At 44.2% G+C, this 17,117-nt stretch overlaps 1 protein-coding gene across 3 annotated transcripts in view; it reads left to right on the top strand.

The window, feature by feature from the left end:
• gas2l3 (growth arrest-specific 2 like 3) overlaps nucleotides 1–17,117 on the top strand; it is a 53,039-nt gene that overhangs the window by 20,463 nt on the left and 15,459 nt on the right. For 2 of the 3 annotated variants that reach the window (XM_041216014.1, XM_041216015.1), the window contains exons 2-5: nucleotides 510–565; nucleotides 2,495–2,660; nucleotides 3,327–3,445; nucleotides 7,998–8,139. In XM_041216014.1, coding sequence (XP_041071948.1) covers nucleotides 542–565; nucleotides 2,495–2,660; nucleotides 3,327–3,445; nucleotides 7,998–8,139 — 451 coding nt within the window. In that variant the 5' untranslated portion in view covers nucleotides 510–541. The remainder of the gene's footprint in view (nucleotides 1–509; nucleotides 566–2,494; nucleotides 2,661–3,326; nucleotides 3,446–7,997; nucleotides 8,140–17,117) is intronic. The other variant, XM_041216016.1, reaches the window with a different exon arrangement.

Genomic DNA, 17,117 nt, shown 5'->3' with positions numbered 1-17,117 from the left:
GGGGTGGCGGTGTGGGGGGAAGAGGATGTATTTTAGAGAAAGAGAAAACATGCAATTTTAACCATTTTGTACACAGAATAGATGATCTGTATTTAAAATGTTAATGTGCGTACAGTATATCTAGCAAAACTTAAAATACTCTGAAATTAAAATAGATTGAAAAGACTGCCCTAAAAGAGGGGGAGGATTTTATAAGTTGATGGGTACATCAATTCTGCTGGTCGTGCTTCTAGGGTATTTGCTCTTGTTTAATTGTTTTTTTTTTACTCGTTCATGGGACGTGGGCGTCGCTGGCCAGGCCAGCATTTATTGCCCATCCCTAATTGCCCTTGTTCAGGGGGCATTTACGAGTCAACCACATTGCTGTGGGTCTGGAGTCACATGTAGGCCAGACCAGGTGAAGGTGGCAGATTTCCTTCCCTAAAGGGCATTAGTGACCCAGATGGGGTTTTTTTGTGACAATCAACAATAGTTTCATGGTCATCATCAGACTTTGTCCTGTCTTTCAGGAAGAGAATTGGGGATCACTGAAGGATAAACAATGGCTTTGCAGAAAGGTCTCCAGGTAGTTATACTTTCTGTATCATTGAATTTAGTTTTATTTTACTAATTAAATGTAAAATATTCTGAACGGAACCATTAATTTTTATTTTGACAAACTGAAAGCTTTAAGGAAAAAAAAGGGTGTATCATGTAATTAATGGTCCCACATTTCACATTTTTGGACTATGCACCTTCCAATAAGTTATTTTGTAGGAGCAAGGAAAGGAGACGATGTTGGAAATATTCAGCGGATTAGTCAGTATTTGTAAAGAGATGGGCTATGATATTTTTGATGATATACTCTTCATTCAAGCAGGTGAGTGAATCCTACCTGAAACTTCAGACACTTCATTTCTCCAATAAACTGCCGACGAGCTTGTATATTTCCAGAAACATTCAGTTTTTAATCCTCGGTTTTAATTAGTTTGTTAATGCCAGCCACGGCACAGCAGGTATGCACTCACCTCTTGAATCAGAAGGTTGGGAGTTCAAGTCCCACTCCAGGGACCTGAACACAAACAGCTAGGCCGACAGTTCTTGTGTAGCACTGTCGGAGTGCAGCACTGTTGGACGTGCCATCATTGGGGGTGAGGCATTAAAACTGAGGACCTCTCTTCCCCCTCAAGTGGATGTAAAAGATCGATCTTCTTCATTTGAAGAACAGGGATGGTCATCCAGGTTTCCTGGCCAATATTTATTCCCCAAACAGGTTAAATAGGATATTTGACATAGTAACAGGCCATTCAGCCCAACCAGTTCCTCCCCAGATGTCTCTATACCATTTGCTTCAACTCCAACATTCTCATCACTCTCTGGAAAAAGAAATTTCATCTGATTTCCTTCTGGGTGAAGTATTAAACCAAGGCCTCATCTGCCCCCTCATTATGATGCCTGTAGAGTTTGATAACCTTTTTTTAAAAAAAAGATTTGAATTCCCAGTGACTGACTTAAAGGAATTGCACAACAAGATTTCAAGCTTTTAAGACTTTTACTGTAATAAACAAGCTAAAATCAACATTAACAAAGCATTACTTAGAGGGAAACTATTGCTCTAAGCTACAGAACAGGTATTCCTTTAGTTTCTTAACACATGCCATGTTTACACATTACACATTCTCCACAGAATTGTAGTTTTTACAAGAACCAGTCCAAGGGTATACCCAACTTCCCGCAGGCTTGCTTCTCTCTGTTTCTTAAAGTTGTATGTTGAACTTTGTTTCCCGTAGTCTTCTGAGAATCCCCAAATCGACTTCCAGCAGCCAGGCTCACTCCAGTGATTCCTTCTCCTGGCCTCTCCAGGGTGAATCGTCTGGTGCCCTTAAATTTCCATGGGTTCCATCTCTTTGACTAGAGAACATGCTCCCAAGCACATTCTGCCCAGTAGCTAATAAAGAACGGCCTTTCTTCTTGCTGCTCATAGCAACTGCTGTTTTCTTGTCCTTCTCTGTCTTTGTCCAGAGCTTTTTAATCGGACTGCCTGAGAGTTTGTAAGTCTACCCATGGCAAAGCCAGCTGCTCTGTCCTTGGTATTCAGGTGTTAAATGTGGCATGTGGGTTTCAGTAGCAGACCTGGGACCCCTGTCCCCATGGCAACCATGCCATTCAGCTCATGTGCCCCTTTTAGGTACTCCATTTTACCTTGAATTAAAGAGACAGTTTAGAACATAACCATCTAATAACATCTAGCAGTGATAGCACAGTACTTTGCAGAAGAACAGGGGAGTTATCACTGGTGACCTGGCTGATATTAAGCCTTCATCCAACATGTAAAAACAGATGATCTGACCATGATCGCCTGGCTGTTGGTGGGACCTTGCTGTGTACAAATAAGCTGCTGTGTTTCCTAGATTGCAATAGTGACCATACTTCAAAAGCACTTCATTGCCTGTGAAGAAGATCTTGAGATCACGAAAGGCACTGTATAAATGGAAGCCTTTCTTTATTTCAATAGATGTGGTTTGGTGATGCACCTTCATGCTCGAGGAGCCCTTTGATTCCCAGACATGGACCAGGACTTGCAGATGTTACCCAGTACGATCAGTGGCTGGCAGTGCGACATGAGGCCAGTTTGGTGCCAATGCAGGAGGACCTGTCCATCTGGCTAAGTGGGATGCTTGGTGAGGTTTACTTAACACTAGAAATAGCAGTAACAGTAGACCATTCAGCCCCTTGAGCCTGCTCCACCATTCAATAAGATCATGGCTGCTACCAGCTCAACTCCACTTTCCTGCCTTTCACCAGATCCCTTGGTTCCCTTAGTGTCCAAGTTCCTATCGATCTCAGTGTTGAATATACAGCTCTCTCAGGTAGAGGATTCCAAAGATTCACAGACCTCTGAGTGAAGAAATTTCTCTTCCTCCTCCTCTCAGTCCTGAATAGCTGATACCATTATCCTGAGGCTATGTCACCTAGTTCTAGACTCTCCAGCTACTGGAAATAGCCTCTGTGTTGACCTTGTCAAATGATCTTTGATGTACTTTGGCAGGGGAAAGGGGCACTAAAATCTCACCCTCCTAGGATGCTGAACCCATGCCCTCCCTCCCAGCCACCTAGCCTTCCCCTCCCCCACCACCTTGGGCACTGATCCCTCCTCTCCCAAAGGTTGGCCATTCTCTACTCTCTCCTCGCACCCCCCACCCAGCCCGGCCACCCCCCACCCCAACAAAACTTGTGCTTCTCCAGAATTTTGTTTGGTTTTAACTTTGTCGTTGACATCTTTCCCCAACCTTTCCTCACTCCCTCAAACCAAAGCACCATAATGAGATGAAGAATTTATATTCTAGGGAAGGAGGTCCGAGCAGAGAGCTTCATGACCGAGTTGGATAACGGAGTAGTGCTTTGTAAACTGATCGCTATTCTTCAACAGAAAGTGAAGGAATGCGGGAATCCAGAGTATCAACAGGTGAGTCAGAGCGTCCTCTTTGAATCCTGGAGTTACTAAACTACAAGTCCGGGTGGAGATAGTTCAACGGGAACAAGAGGAGGTGCCAGGTATTTTAGTGATGTATATTTACAAGTGTGTTAATTCTTGCTAAAGATACTGTCGCGACCTTGGTGAGGAGGGGTCAAATGGCTCCCCTCTTCGACTTCTGTTTGAACACAACAGATTTTCTTTTTTGGAAAGGATGTACTTCCCAATTCAATGAGTACTTAACTGTTTACATGCTGTGATCATAAAAGAACCAATAGGGACAGGTTTTCTTGAGTTTAACAAAGAAGGAGATTGGCTTTATTATAAACTGACCTAAGTAAAATAATAAAATATGCACTGATGCGCGCACACACTTGAAGTTCACATACACACAAATACAGATTACAGACTGGGGGAGGATAGTTTGGCCAAATTAGAGTCTGTAAATAAAGTAAAAGTGTGCAGTTTGGTGACTGGCTGAATTCAATAGCCTCTGCTTCTGATTTAAGATGTGGATGATTGAGTTGGTTGGTCTGCAGGAGATGGCAGTGCTGGGTTGAATTCTATTAAGAAATCTCTGTCTGCAGCAGATTGTCCCTGGATGATCACAGTCAGCAACCAAGGCTTGGAGAAAAAAGGAGGCAGGAGGGACCCCGCTTAGGTCTTCTCTCTAAGCTGCTTGTCTTCCAATCTGCTGAAACAACATGTGTTTAAAACATGTAAAGGGTCGGCTTGTCATGTGACCTTTCTCCAACTACCGGGGTGATTGAAAAAGATCATTGTGTATTCCAAAGGTGACTTTATTAGCTCATGTCTGGAAGCTAACTTATCCATGTCCCATTGCCCAAGTGATTTGCCTTAATACTCCATCTCCAACAGTTGAATACCTCAGGTGATTGCCAACATAATAGGAGATGTGAATCCTTCACACTCTCCTGAAGTCATTGTCTCTGATGGGTTTTGAAGACAGACTGATTCCCAATGAATTAGAATGTGGAACATATAATAATGCAAATTAGGGTTAGTCATCTTGGGCTGCAAAGTCAAGTCATTAACATCTCCATATTTTTACAAGTCTGTTTTTAAAATGTTCAATTCAGATTTCCAGTCAATGGATTAAAAATTCATTATTTGGCAGGAAGCACATCTTCACAATAACACCCAACCGCAAAAGTCACTAAAATTGAGCCAAAATGAAATCAGTATTGTGAATACACAAGCACAGAGTTTCTGCCCCCTGCAATTGGGGAAATTATGGCTGATTGCTCTAGTTAATTCACAGATCATTTTCCATTAATTCACATAATCAAACGTAAAACCTTCCATGAAGCAGTGAATTGGCAGCTTGATGAAACTACCATTTGTTCTTTCTGTGCATTGAAACGCATTCTGTACCTTCAGCTGCCTAAGTTCAAAGATTTGGAATTCCCTTCCTAAACCTCTCTGCTCTTGGTCTCTCCCTCTGCCTCCCCCCTCTCTTCTCTCCATCCCCCACCGCCTCTCAGGCTCTCTATTCTCTCCCCTCCAACCATCCCCCTGCCTTTGACCAAGCCTTTGGTCATCTGTCCAAATACCTCCAGATGTGGCTGGGCATCAAATTTTGCTTGATAATTGCTCCTGTCAAGAACCTAGAATTGTTTTACCATGTTAAAAGGTGGTGTTGTGTCAAATCCACTGCAAATCTCCCACATAATATCTAGGTTGGTGCATGTTCCCAGGTGCTGGCTTTCCATTTGGTTAGGAAAGGAAGCTGCTGTCCTGTACGTGTATCCAGATCCACACCCACGTGATTGAGCCTTAATTGCCAACTGCAGTAGTATAGCAGCGGTTCAAGAAGGTGGCCCACCATCACTACCTCAAGGGCAATTAGGGATGGGCAATAAAGGCTGACTTTGCCCATGATGCCCACATTCTAAGAATGAATAAAACTTAACATGAGAGGCAGTGAAGATGAGTCTAATCTATTCTAGGCTTTAATATTCGGAGTATCTTAAGCATCAGGTATTTGAGTTTCGCATATGTTGCTATGAGGCAAAGCTTGTAAAATTGCCCCAACAAATTTTTAGCATCAATGCAAAGTGTTTAAAAATTATGAAGGGCTTTGATGGAGTAGACGGAGTCTTTCCATTTGTGAAGAGTAAGACTAGACGCTGTCGACATGAGTTGGTCACAAGAAACCAAATGGGGAAATTCGGGAGAAACGTTTTGAACTCAGTGGTGACAATGTGGGACTTGCTATCACAGAGAGTGATTGAGATGGATAGTATAGATATATTTAAGTGGAGGCTGGATAAACACGAAGGAGAAAGGAACAGAGGTTTGCACTGACAGAGTTTGCTGAGGAAGGATAGAAGGAGCCTTGAATATAGTATTAGCCTCTTTCTCCGCTGTAGATTTTATTTAATCCTATGTAAAAACACTGTGGCGTTAATTTTAATATGGCTTAAATGTGCAGTTTATGTAAGGAGTTACAGCAAAACATGGCTGGAGTGTGACTTCAAAATACACTGAACAAGAGCCCAGTCTCCGTGGGTGAGAATTCAGGTGGGGAAATGAGGTCACTCAGCTGGATCCAAGAGAGACCCAAATTAAATCTTTTCTTAATGTTGGGAGACGAGGAACAAAGGAGAGGTTGGGCTCCAGGTACATAAATGACTCAAAGCATGTGTGCAACATGTAAGCAAAAGGGCAAATGGAATGTGACCCATTGCTCAAGGGGGCTGGAAAATAAAGAGGAGGAACTGATGGTTCAATTCTACAGAATTTTGGCCAGACACCACCTGTAGGAACGGTGTTCAGCTCTGGCCACTACACCCAGGTAGGATATATGGGCCTTGGAGGTGGAATGGCACAGTTTCACCAGCATGATACCAGGGCTGAAAGGTGTAAATTATGATGACAACGTTGAAAAGTCTAGGCTTGTAGTCCCTAATAGAAAATGAAGGGTGATTGAGGGATTTGATAGGGCAGATAAAGGGAAACTGGAACAAAGAGGCAGAGCCTTAAAATGAGTCAGGAAGGATTTCTTTACCCAAAAGGTACTGGAAATCTGGACACTCCTTCCTTCCATCTCAGCAAAAGGCTATGAATACTGGGGATCAATTGACGCTTTCAAGCTTGGGGGTCAGTAGATTGTTGCTGTTTGGAGTTATGAGTAAAGACAGGTCAATGGAGCTGAGGTACAGACCAACTATGATCTAATTGAATGGTAGAACAGACTTGGGGCAGAATGGCTTTAGCCGGTTCCTATGTTCCCAACATCCTGATCTCCCTTTGACAGGCTCACATGTTTCTTTCTGCTCCTTTTAAATTGGATTGCTGTCAATCTTCTAGCTATTGGCACAAAAACATCTGCAGTGCTTTCAATGCTGAGCGGTGAAGACCCAGTTTATTGTCTCTTTAAATAGCTGTTACTGTTAATCACCCTTTCACTCAAAAATTGGTTTATCATTGAGCAGAGGGATATTAAACACTCCACTGAAAACTGGTAGCTCATTGGTTTCCACAAAGCAGTTGCTGTCAGAAACATAATGAGGCTTGATTGAAAGATGCGAGTAATTAGAATGTTGTGGCTGCTGTGAGTGGAGTTTAATGAATATTTTACATGAACATGCACTGGTGCTAACATTGCTAATGAAATTGTGCAACAGATGGCGATCAGCTTCAGACCTAGACTTGGTGAAAGCTCAGCTTTGCAGAGGGCAGCACAGGACATTGGGATTGTGACACATGCTTACACACACGCATTCAGTCTTTATGCTATTGCTGGAGTTGTGTGACCACTTGGAATCTTGTTCATTTACTTACGGGTGGGTGTAGTTGGCAATGTTCTGGCTGCTCCAAAAATGAGACCCGAGCTATTTTAACCATTTCAAATTCTTTCTTTCCTTTCTTCTCTGCTCTTTCCCTCTTCCTGCCCATCCCTTCCCTCAATCCTTTCACCCCACCCACTCCAAATGCCTTAAATTAAAATTGGAACTCGAGTAAAATTCACTCAATACTATTGCTAACTTCAGGATAGATTTGTTTGAAAAAGGGGTATAGCTACTGCTTTAGATCCTAGTCTAATAATACTGCATTTTAAGAAGATAATTCTGGGAATACGCTGGCAAGACCAGCACTTATTTTCCATGCTTATTTGCCCTTGATAAGGTGGGGGTGAGCTGCCTTCTTGAACCGTTGCAGTCCATGTGGTGTAGGTACATCCGCAGCGGTGATAGAGAGGGAGGTCCAGGTTTTGACCCAGTGACAGTGAAGGTACGGCGATATATTTCCAAGTCAGGATGTTGTCTGGCTTGGAGGGGAGCTTGCTGGTGGTGGCATTAGCATATATCTGCTGCCTTTGTCCTAGGTGGTAGAAGTCGCGGGTTTTGGGAGGTGCTGTCGATTGAGCTTTGGCAAGTTGCTGCAGTGCACCTTGTAGATGGTCGAAGGTGGAGGAAGTGAGTGTTTAGCCTTTTGGTATGAAATCTAGGTTCATAAAGCATAAAAGTATAACTGGCGTATTTTTGTATAATTCTGTGCACCTTCATTTTTTTTTTAGCATTTTACAATGAGGAAAGTTCCATGTAAAACTGATGCTCCATCTGGCTCCTTTTTTGCACGTGACAATACTGCCAATTTCCTGGCGTGGTGCAGAGCGGTTGGTGTCGACGAGACTTACCTGTTTGAATCCGAGGGCCTAGGTAGGTTACCAGCTCCATCCTGATTGGGTTCAGTCCTGCTCGTCGCATAAATCTATCCAAGACTCTAGTTACATGGTCTGTATCTTGATTTAAAAAAAAATTAAAGACCTAAATTTCACTTCAATCCTTGCTCCTAGAGCTTTGGAAATGTGGTCCGTTCTTAATTGAGAGTCACTTAGTTCAAGCTTCAAATAACTTTCATAAGGGATTTGGGTAAGTATTTGAAGGGGGAAAATTTATAGGAAAGCAGGGAGAGTGGGACTAATTGAACAGCTCCTTCAAAGAGCCAGCACAAGCACCAATGGCTGCCTCCTGTCCTATGCTGTTCAAACATAAATTATATTAGCATTTACACAAGCCTTTCGGCCTAACAGCTCTCTGCCTGTGTTTGTGACCACTCTGCGCACAACCGCGCACTCCCTCACCCTCCCTCGCCCTATCAGCACACCCGTCTGATCGTTTATCCCTTGTGTGCTTATCTAGTTTCCCTTTAAATGCATCCAAACTATAGGATAATTCCATTATTTTTCTGGAATGCCGACAGAATGCATTTCTTCACACAACGGGTAGTGGAAATCTGGAACACTATCTCCCCACAAGCTCCCCCCCCCCCCCACACCCAAAAAAAAAGGATGGGGGTCTAATGGATCTTTCAGAGCTAAGATTGCTAGATTTATGTTCAGTGAGGGTACTATGGGATAGGGAAGAGAGGCAAGTCAGTGATGTTGAGATGCGGATCAGTCATAATTTCAGTGAATGACGAAACGAGCTCAAGGATTTAATTGGCTTTCTCCTGTTCCTCTAATCCTCAACTTGCACCACTAAAACAGATTAAATGACCAATTATCTTATTGCAGTTTGTGGGATCTTGCTGTCTGCTGTCAGCTTGCCTTTATTTAGAACTGTTAACACAGAAAATCATCCCAAGTTGTTTTAAGGAAACCTATTCAGACAAGCAGATCCGAAGATTGGAATGACTTTCGGGAGCAGCAGAGAATGACAAAATGATTAATAAGGAGTGAAAATTAGAATATGGGAGAAAGCTAACTAGTAATATAAAGACGGATAGTAAAAGTTTCTATACATATTTAAGTAAGAAAAGAGTTAACAAATTAAGAGTTGGGGAATTGACAATGGAAAGTAGGGAGACGGCGGATGAATTAAACAGATATTTTGCTTTGGCTCTCACTGCAGAGGACACAAGTAACGCCCCGGAAATAGCTGCAAGTCAGGAAATGGAAGCAAGGGAGGAATTCAGGAAAATTACAATCACCAGGGAAGTGGTATTGAGCAAATTGGAGCTGCAGGCTGACAAATCCTCAGGTTTGGATGGACTTCACCCCAAGGTCTTGAAAGCAGTGGCTAGTGAGGTAGTTGATGCACTGGTTTTAATTTTCCAAACTTCTCTAAATTCGGGAAGTTTCCATTTAGATTGGGAAAAAGCAAATAGAATTCCTTTATTCAAAAAGGGAGGGAGACAGAAAGCAGGAAACTACAGGCCAGTTAGCCTAACATCTGTCACAGGGAAAATGTTAGAAGATATTAATAAAGATGTTTTAGCAGGGCACTTAGAAAAAATTAAAGGCAGAGTCGACATGGTTTTGTGAAAGGGAGATCATGTTAACTAATTTAGTGGAGTTCTTTGAAAGAGTTGCATGTGCTGCGGGTAAAGGGGAACCGGTGGATGTACCGTACTTAGGTTTCCAGAAGGCATTTGATATAGTGCCAAATCAAAGGTTATTGTGGAAAATGAAAGCTCATGGTGTAGGGGTAGCACATTGGCATGGATAGAAGATTGGCTGGCTAACAGGAAGGCAGTGCAAGCAGAGTCTTTAAATATTTTTAAAGCAGAGCCAGATAGTTTCTTGATTAACAGGGGGATAGAAAGTTTATCGGGGGCAGGCAGAAATGTGGGATCGAGGTTACAATCAAATCAGCTATGATCTTATTGAATGACAGAGCAGGCTCGAGGGGCTCAGTTGTCTACTCCTACTCATTTGTATGTTTGTATGAGCCAAAGGAGGAGATCTTGGGAGAGGGGAGAGCCCTTTAAATCAGCTCTTTGACTGAACCTTTGATCCTACCTCCAACCTATGGAGAGATGGTGGTGGGGTAGTTATGTCACTGGACTAATACTCCTGAGGCCCAGGTTAATGCTCTGGGTGCATGGGCTCAAATCACAGCAGTTGGTGGAATTTAAATTCAATTAATAAACCTGGAATTGGAAGCTAGCCTCAGTGATGGTGACCATGAAACTACCATCTACTCTTAATGTCTTCTTAACACCTCCTTTAGCGAGTACCACCACCATCAACCTTTTGTTTATGATGTCTTTTGCAATCTCTCCTTTGTCTCCACCTATCACTGGCCTTCTATCCAGCTTCACCTGTCCCACCCCCCTTAAACAGTGTATATTTCACCACATTTTTACTTCTCTTTAGTTCTGAAGAGTCATACGGACTCGCAATGTTATCTCTGTCTTTCTCTCCACAGATGCTGTCAGACCTGCTGAGGTTTTCCAGCAGTTTTTGTTTCAGATTTCCAGCATCCGCAGTATTTTGCTTTCATGAAACTACCATCGATTATCCTAAAAACCCATCTGGCTCACTTAATGTCCTTTAGGGAAGGAAATCTGCCATCCTTACCTGGTCTGGCCTACACGTGACTCCAGACCCAGGGCAATGTGGTTGACTCTTAACTGCGCTCTGAAATGGCTGAGCGAGCCACTCAGTTCAAGGGCAATTAGGGATGGGCAACAAATAACTGACCCTGCCAGTGACGCCCACATCCCACATGAAAGAAATGGGGACAAAAGACCTTACTCCTAATATTGACTTTCATCTGATCACATCTGTGGGAAAAACCTTGATGTTACTCGGCTTTAAAGGCGATATGTAAATGCAAGTTGTTGCTTTATCCTTTTTTAATTTTCATCTCCTGCGTGGAGAAAGCCCTCGTCTACCGTGCTCCCGGTTGGTTCCTCGTCGACCGTCTGACCACGGGGTCCTTGCTGAATAACTCCATTCACGTGCGCCCTTATTTTGTGACCCTTGATGTTGGATTAAATTCTTTCCCAGGTCAGCCCTCTCTCTGTGTTTTGTAATCGGAATCAAAGGGCTTAGTTGCCGGAGCAGCATGATGGACTTTTTTGGGCCATTACAATGCTGCAATGTTTGCAGAGCGCGGGGGAGGGGAGGGCTGTCAATCTCCTAAGACAGTGGGCGTTCGAGAGTTGCATTTTGAAAGGGCAAACTGGACCTATCCTTTCCAGAAAATGGAAGGTCACCCTTTGCACCAGAGCCTTTATAAAGGGTGCAATGTGTCCCCTCCATTCAGTGCTGCTTTCTTCTGCCTGACATGTAGAACAAAGAGCACCACTGAAGTGGTGACCAGTGGGTGACGACAAAAAAGGAATGAATAAAACCTGCTTCTGATGAGTCCGAGTGTGACAGCTATACTCCTGTGTGGGAGGAAAGGAATGTAGGAACAGAAGGAGGCCATTTAGCCCCTCAATCTGCTCCAACGATACCCTAACCCCAACTCGTCTTAAATTCCTATTGATGACCACCCCGCGCCCCCCCCCCCCCACCAAAGCATCCACAGCCTTCAGGGGACAGAGGGTGCCTGTTGTTTGAAGAAGTGCTTCCTGATTTCACTCCTGAGCAGCCTACGATAGTTCCAATTTTTAGATTTTTTTTTTACAATGTATTCATTCATGGGATGTTTGCATTGCTGGCAAGGCCAGCCATTTATTGCCCAGGCCCCGTTTCAGAAGGTAGTTCAGAGTCAACCACATAGCCATGACCCTGGGGTCACATATAGCCCAGGGCAGGCAAGGACAGCAGATTTCCTTCCCTAAAGGGCATTAGTTTTAGAACCAGATGGGTTTTTAAGGCAATCAGCGATAGTTTCGCCATTACTAAGACTAGGCCAATTCCAGATTTTATTAATTGAATTTTTTAATTCATATGATCGTATGTAATTTTTAAATTCCACCGGCCGCCATGTGAGATTTGAACCTGTCTCTCCAGAGCCTTAGCTTGGACCTCTGGATTACTGGTCCAGTGACATTACAACTACACCACAGTCTTCCCCCTTGTTATAATATTGTATAGATTATGCCCCCTTGTTTTTGATTCGGCCCTCCAGAGGAAATAGCTTCCCTCCATCTACCTTGTGAAATTCTTTTAATATTTTAAACAACTCAATCTAATCACCCTCAAACTTCAAAGAAATACAAGCTAAGCTTTGCAACCTGCCCTTGATTCGACTGGCTAAGACCTGGTACCATCCCGGTGAAACATAAACAGAAAATGCCGGAAAAACTCAGCAGGTCTGGCAGCAAGTGTGGAGAGAGAAACAGGGTTAAAGTTTCGAGTCCGTCTGACTCTTCCTCAGAGTTCTGAAGCTCGGAACCCTGAAGAAGTCACACAGACTCGAAACGTTAACTCTGTTTCTCTCTCCGCGGATGCTGCCAGACCTGCTGAGCTTTTCCAGCATCTTCTGTTTTTATTTCAGGTTTCCAGCATCTGCAGTATTTTGCTTTGATTTATCATCCTGGTGAATCTGCGCTTCCGCGGCCCAGTCCATCTTTCCAGAGGTGCAGTGTCCCGGACTGAACATAGTTACTCCAGATGGGGCCCGACTAAAGGCTTTTGTACAACAGAAGCATCACTTCCTCCCCTTTGTATTCTGGCTCCTTTTTAGATAAAGGCCAACATCCCATTAGCAGCAAAAAAGCAACCAAAAAGGCTGGTGCTAACACCCAATTGTTTAACAAGCTGAAGGCTGGGATAAATGGGTTGTGTGTTTTTTTGTTTCCAGTTCCTGGTATAATCTTGCAAACAATAAATGGTGAAAATTAATTCCCCACATGAGAGAGATGCTGCTGTGAGATTTCATTGTGACTATAATAGGCAAATTAGTCATTTCCATAATTTGTTGGAAGCACTTTTGATAACTCGAGTATGCATTGAAGTGATAGTGCTGCAACTTATTTCTAGTGTATTCATGCTCAGGATGTGGCCATTGCTGGCAAGCCCAGCATCTATTGCCCATCCCTAACTACCCCTTGAGAAGGTGGTGCTGAGCTGCCTTCTTGAACCGCTGCAGTCCATGTGGTGTAGATACACCCACTGTGCTGTTAGGGAGGGAGTTCCAGGATTTTGACCCAGCGACAGTGAAGGAACGGCCGATATATTTCCAAGTCAGGATGGTGTGTGACTTGGAGGGGATCTTCCAGGTGGTGGTGTTCACGTGTCTGCAGCCCTTGTCCTACCAGATGGTAGAGGTCGTGGGTTTGGAAAGCAGTGTCATTGATCTAATGTAGCCGCATTTGCTGTACACCTAATGTTATCTTTTTAGGCTTTAAGCAGGTTCGATCTGAGCTCAACATTGAATCAACAGCAAAATGCTGCAGATGTGGAAAATCCGGAATTAAAAAATGCTAGAAACGCTCGTGCAGTCAGGCAGTACCTGTGGAGAACCAACGATTCAGGCTGATGACCTTTCGTCAGCACCAGATCCACAAGGAACGAACAGTGGAGGCAGGGAAAGGGGGGGTGAAAGCATGGAGAAAGCAAAAGGGATAGAGATGTATGATAGGATGGTGAGCAGGAATAGCTGAATGACTGACACGATTGTGCAGAGCAAAACAAGGTGGTAGTGATCTTGCTGAATGCAAAATGCCACGTTTCCACTGTTACAAGACTGACACTTTGAAAGTACCTCACTGGGTGTAAGGTGCTTGGGGACACCGAGGTTGTGAAAAGCGCTATATAAATGCAAGTATTTTTCATATTTTATTTTTAAGTTTTATTTTTGCGCAGTTTCCTCATTCTTTGTGTGCCTTTCTGTCTCAAAATTTTAATGTTTATTGTCTTGTTACTTATTTTACTTCATTTCTCTTTATTCATTTTTTTCCTCCCTTCCTTCCTTTGAGCTTGCTGTGCCATTCAATATGATCATAGCTGATCTGACTGTGGTCTCAGCTTCACCTTCCTACCTGCCCTGCGTGTGTGAGATGCTAAGAACTGAGCAGCATTAAGACGGAGTTGTGATGATTTCCATAGAATGTACAGCATAGAAATACTCTCTGCTGTTAGCTAACCCCATCACTGTATCCTTCTATTCCTTTCTGTGTTTATCTACCCTCTCTTTAAAACGCTAAAGTAAAAGTAAGATCTGCAGATGGTGGAAATCTGAAATGAAAACAGAAAATGCTAGAAAAACTCAGCAGGTCTGGCAGCATCTGTGGAGAGAGAAACAGAGTTAACGTTTCGAATCTGTATGACTCTTCTTAAAGAGCTGAAATGTGTTGGGCACAACCTGCTTCTACCTCCTTACCAAAATATACAAACAGGACTGTACCGGTAGACCCATCATGTCAGCCTATTCCTGCCCCCCAGAACTCATTTCTTCGTATCTTGACTCCATTCTCTCTCCCCTTATCCAGGCTCTTTCTATCTACATTCATGATTCCTCTGACACCCTATGTCATTTTAACAGTTTCTAGCTTCCTGACCCTATCGTCTCTTCACTCTGGACGTCCAATCCCTCTACACCTCCATCCCCCACCAGGACAGTCTGAGGCTTCTCCACTTCTTCCAAGAACAGAGGCCCGAACAATCCTCATCCACCACCACTCTCTTCCGCGTGGTTGAACTTGTTCCCTCACTGAACAATTTCCCTTTAATTTGTCTCACTTCATCCAAATAAAAGGTGTGGTTCTGGGTACTAGCATGGGCTCCAGTTTCACTTGTCTTTTTGTGGGCTATGTGAAGCATCCTTGTTCCAGTCCTGCTCGGGGTCCCGTACCACAACTCTTTCCAGTACATTGATGACTGTTTCGGTGCTGCTTCATGCTGTCGTCTGAACCTGGAAAAATTCATAAATTTTGCTTCCAGTTTCCACCCCTCTATCACCTGTACATGGTCCATCTCCGACACTTCCCTTCCCTTCCTTGACTTTTCTGTCTCCATTTCTGGTGATGTACTGTCCACCAATATTCATTACAAGACCTTCGACTCCCACAACTACCTGGACTACAGCTCCTCACACCCTGCTTCCTGTGTGTGTGTGTGTGTGTGTGTGTGTGTGTGTGTGTGTGTGTGTGTGTGTGTGTGTGTGTGTGTGTGTGTGTGTGTGTGTGTGTGTGTGTGTGTGTGTGTGTGTGTGTGTGTGTGTGGGTGTGTGTGTGGGTGTGTGTGTGGGTGTGTGTGGGGGTGTGTGTGGGGGTGTGTGTGTGTGGGGGTGGGTGGGTGGAGAGAAGTGGAGGGGGGTAGTGTGGTTGTAGGGACAAACAAGCAGTGATAGAAGCAGTTCATCAAAAGATGTCACAGACAAAAGAACACAGGTGTTGAAGTTGGTGATATATATCTAAACGGATGTGCTAATTAAGAATGGATGGTAGGGCACTCAAGGTACAGCTCTAGTGGGGGTGGGGGGAGCAGAAAAGATTTTAAAATAATTAAAAATAATGGGAATAGGTGGGAAAAGAAAAATCTATATAATTTATTGGAAAAAACAAAAGGAAGGGGGAAGAAACAGAAATGGGGTGAGGATGGAGGAGGGAGTTCAGGACCTAAAGTTGTTGAATTCAATATTCAGTCCGGAAGGCTGTAAAGTGCCTAGTCGGAAGATGAGGTGCTGTTCCTCCAGTTTGTGTTGAGCTTCACTGGAACAATGCAGCAAGCCAAGGACGGACATGTGGGCAAGAGAGCAGGGTGGAGTGTTAAAATGGAAGCGACAGGGAGGTTTGGGTCATTCTTGCGGACAGACTGCAGGTGTTCTGCAAAGTGGTCGCCCAGTTTACGTTTGGTCTCTCCAATGTAGAGGAGACCACATTAGGAGCAACGAATGCTGTAGACTAAGTTGGGGGAAACGCGTGAAATGCTGCTTCACTTGAAAGGAGTGATTGGGCCCTTGGATGGTGAGGAGAGAGGAAGTGAAGGGGCAGGTGTTACATCTTTTGTGTGGGCATGGGGTGGTGCCATAGCTGGGGGTTGAGGAGTAGGGGTGATGGAGGAGTGGACCAGGGTGTCCCGGAGGGAACGATCCCTACAGAATGCCACCAGGAGGGGTGAAGGGAAGATGGGTTGGTGGTGGCATCTTGCTGGAGTTGGCGGAAATGGCGGAGGATGATCCTTTGAATGCGGAGGCTGGTGGGGTGATAAGTGAGGACAAGGGGGACCCTATCATTTTTCTGGGAGGGAGGAGAAGGCATGAGGGCGGATGGGCTGGACATGGTTGAGGGCCCTGTCAACCACCGTGGGTGGAAAACCTCGGTTAAGGAAGAAGGAGGACATGTCAGAGGAACTGTTTTTGAATGTAGCATCATCGGAACAGATGCGACGGAGGCAAAGGAACTGAGAGAATGGGATGGAGTCCTTACAGGAAGCGGGGTGTGAGGAGCTGTAGTCGAGGTAGCTGTGGGAGTCGGTAGGCTTGTAATGGATATTGGTGGACAGTCTATCACCAGAGATTGAGACAGAGAGGTCAAGGAAGGGAAGAGAAGTGTCAGAGATGGACCACGTAAAAATGATGGAGGGGTGGAGATTGGAAGCAAAATTAATAAATTTTTCCAAGTCCCGACGAGAACATGAAGCAGCACCGAAGTAATCATCGATGTACCGGAGAAAGAGTTGTGGAAGGGGGCCGGAGTAGGACTGGAATAAGGAATGTTCCACATACCCCATAAAGAGACAGGCATAGCTGGGGCCCATGCGGGTACCCATAGCCACACCTTTTATTTGGAGGAAGTGAGAGGAGTTTAAGGAGAAATTGTTCAGTGTGAGAACAAATTCAGCCAGACGGAGGAGAGTAGTGGTGGATGGGGAAGTATAAAATCCATCGCATTTCTACCTCTCTTCAGCTCTGAAGAACAGTCATACGGACTCGAAACGTTAACTCTGTTTCTCTCATCACAGATGCTGTCAGAGCTGCTGAGTTTTTCCAGCACTTTCTGTTTTCAATGCTGT

Source organism: Carcharodon carcharias, chromosome 21, assembly GCF_017639515.1.
Source record: "Carcharodon carcharias isolate sCarCar2 chromosome 21, sCarCar2.pri, whole genome shotgun sequence".
In the NCBI taxonomy this organism is placed as follows: Eukaryota; Metazoa; Chordata; class Chondrichthyes; order Lamniformes; family Lamnidae; genus Carcharodon; species Carcharodon carcharias.
The sequence above is the reverse complement of the archived record's forward strand: the minus strand, read 5'-3'. Positions and strand labels throughout refer to the sequence as shown.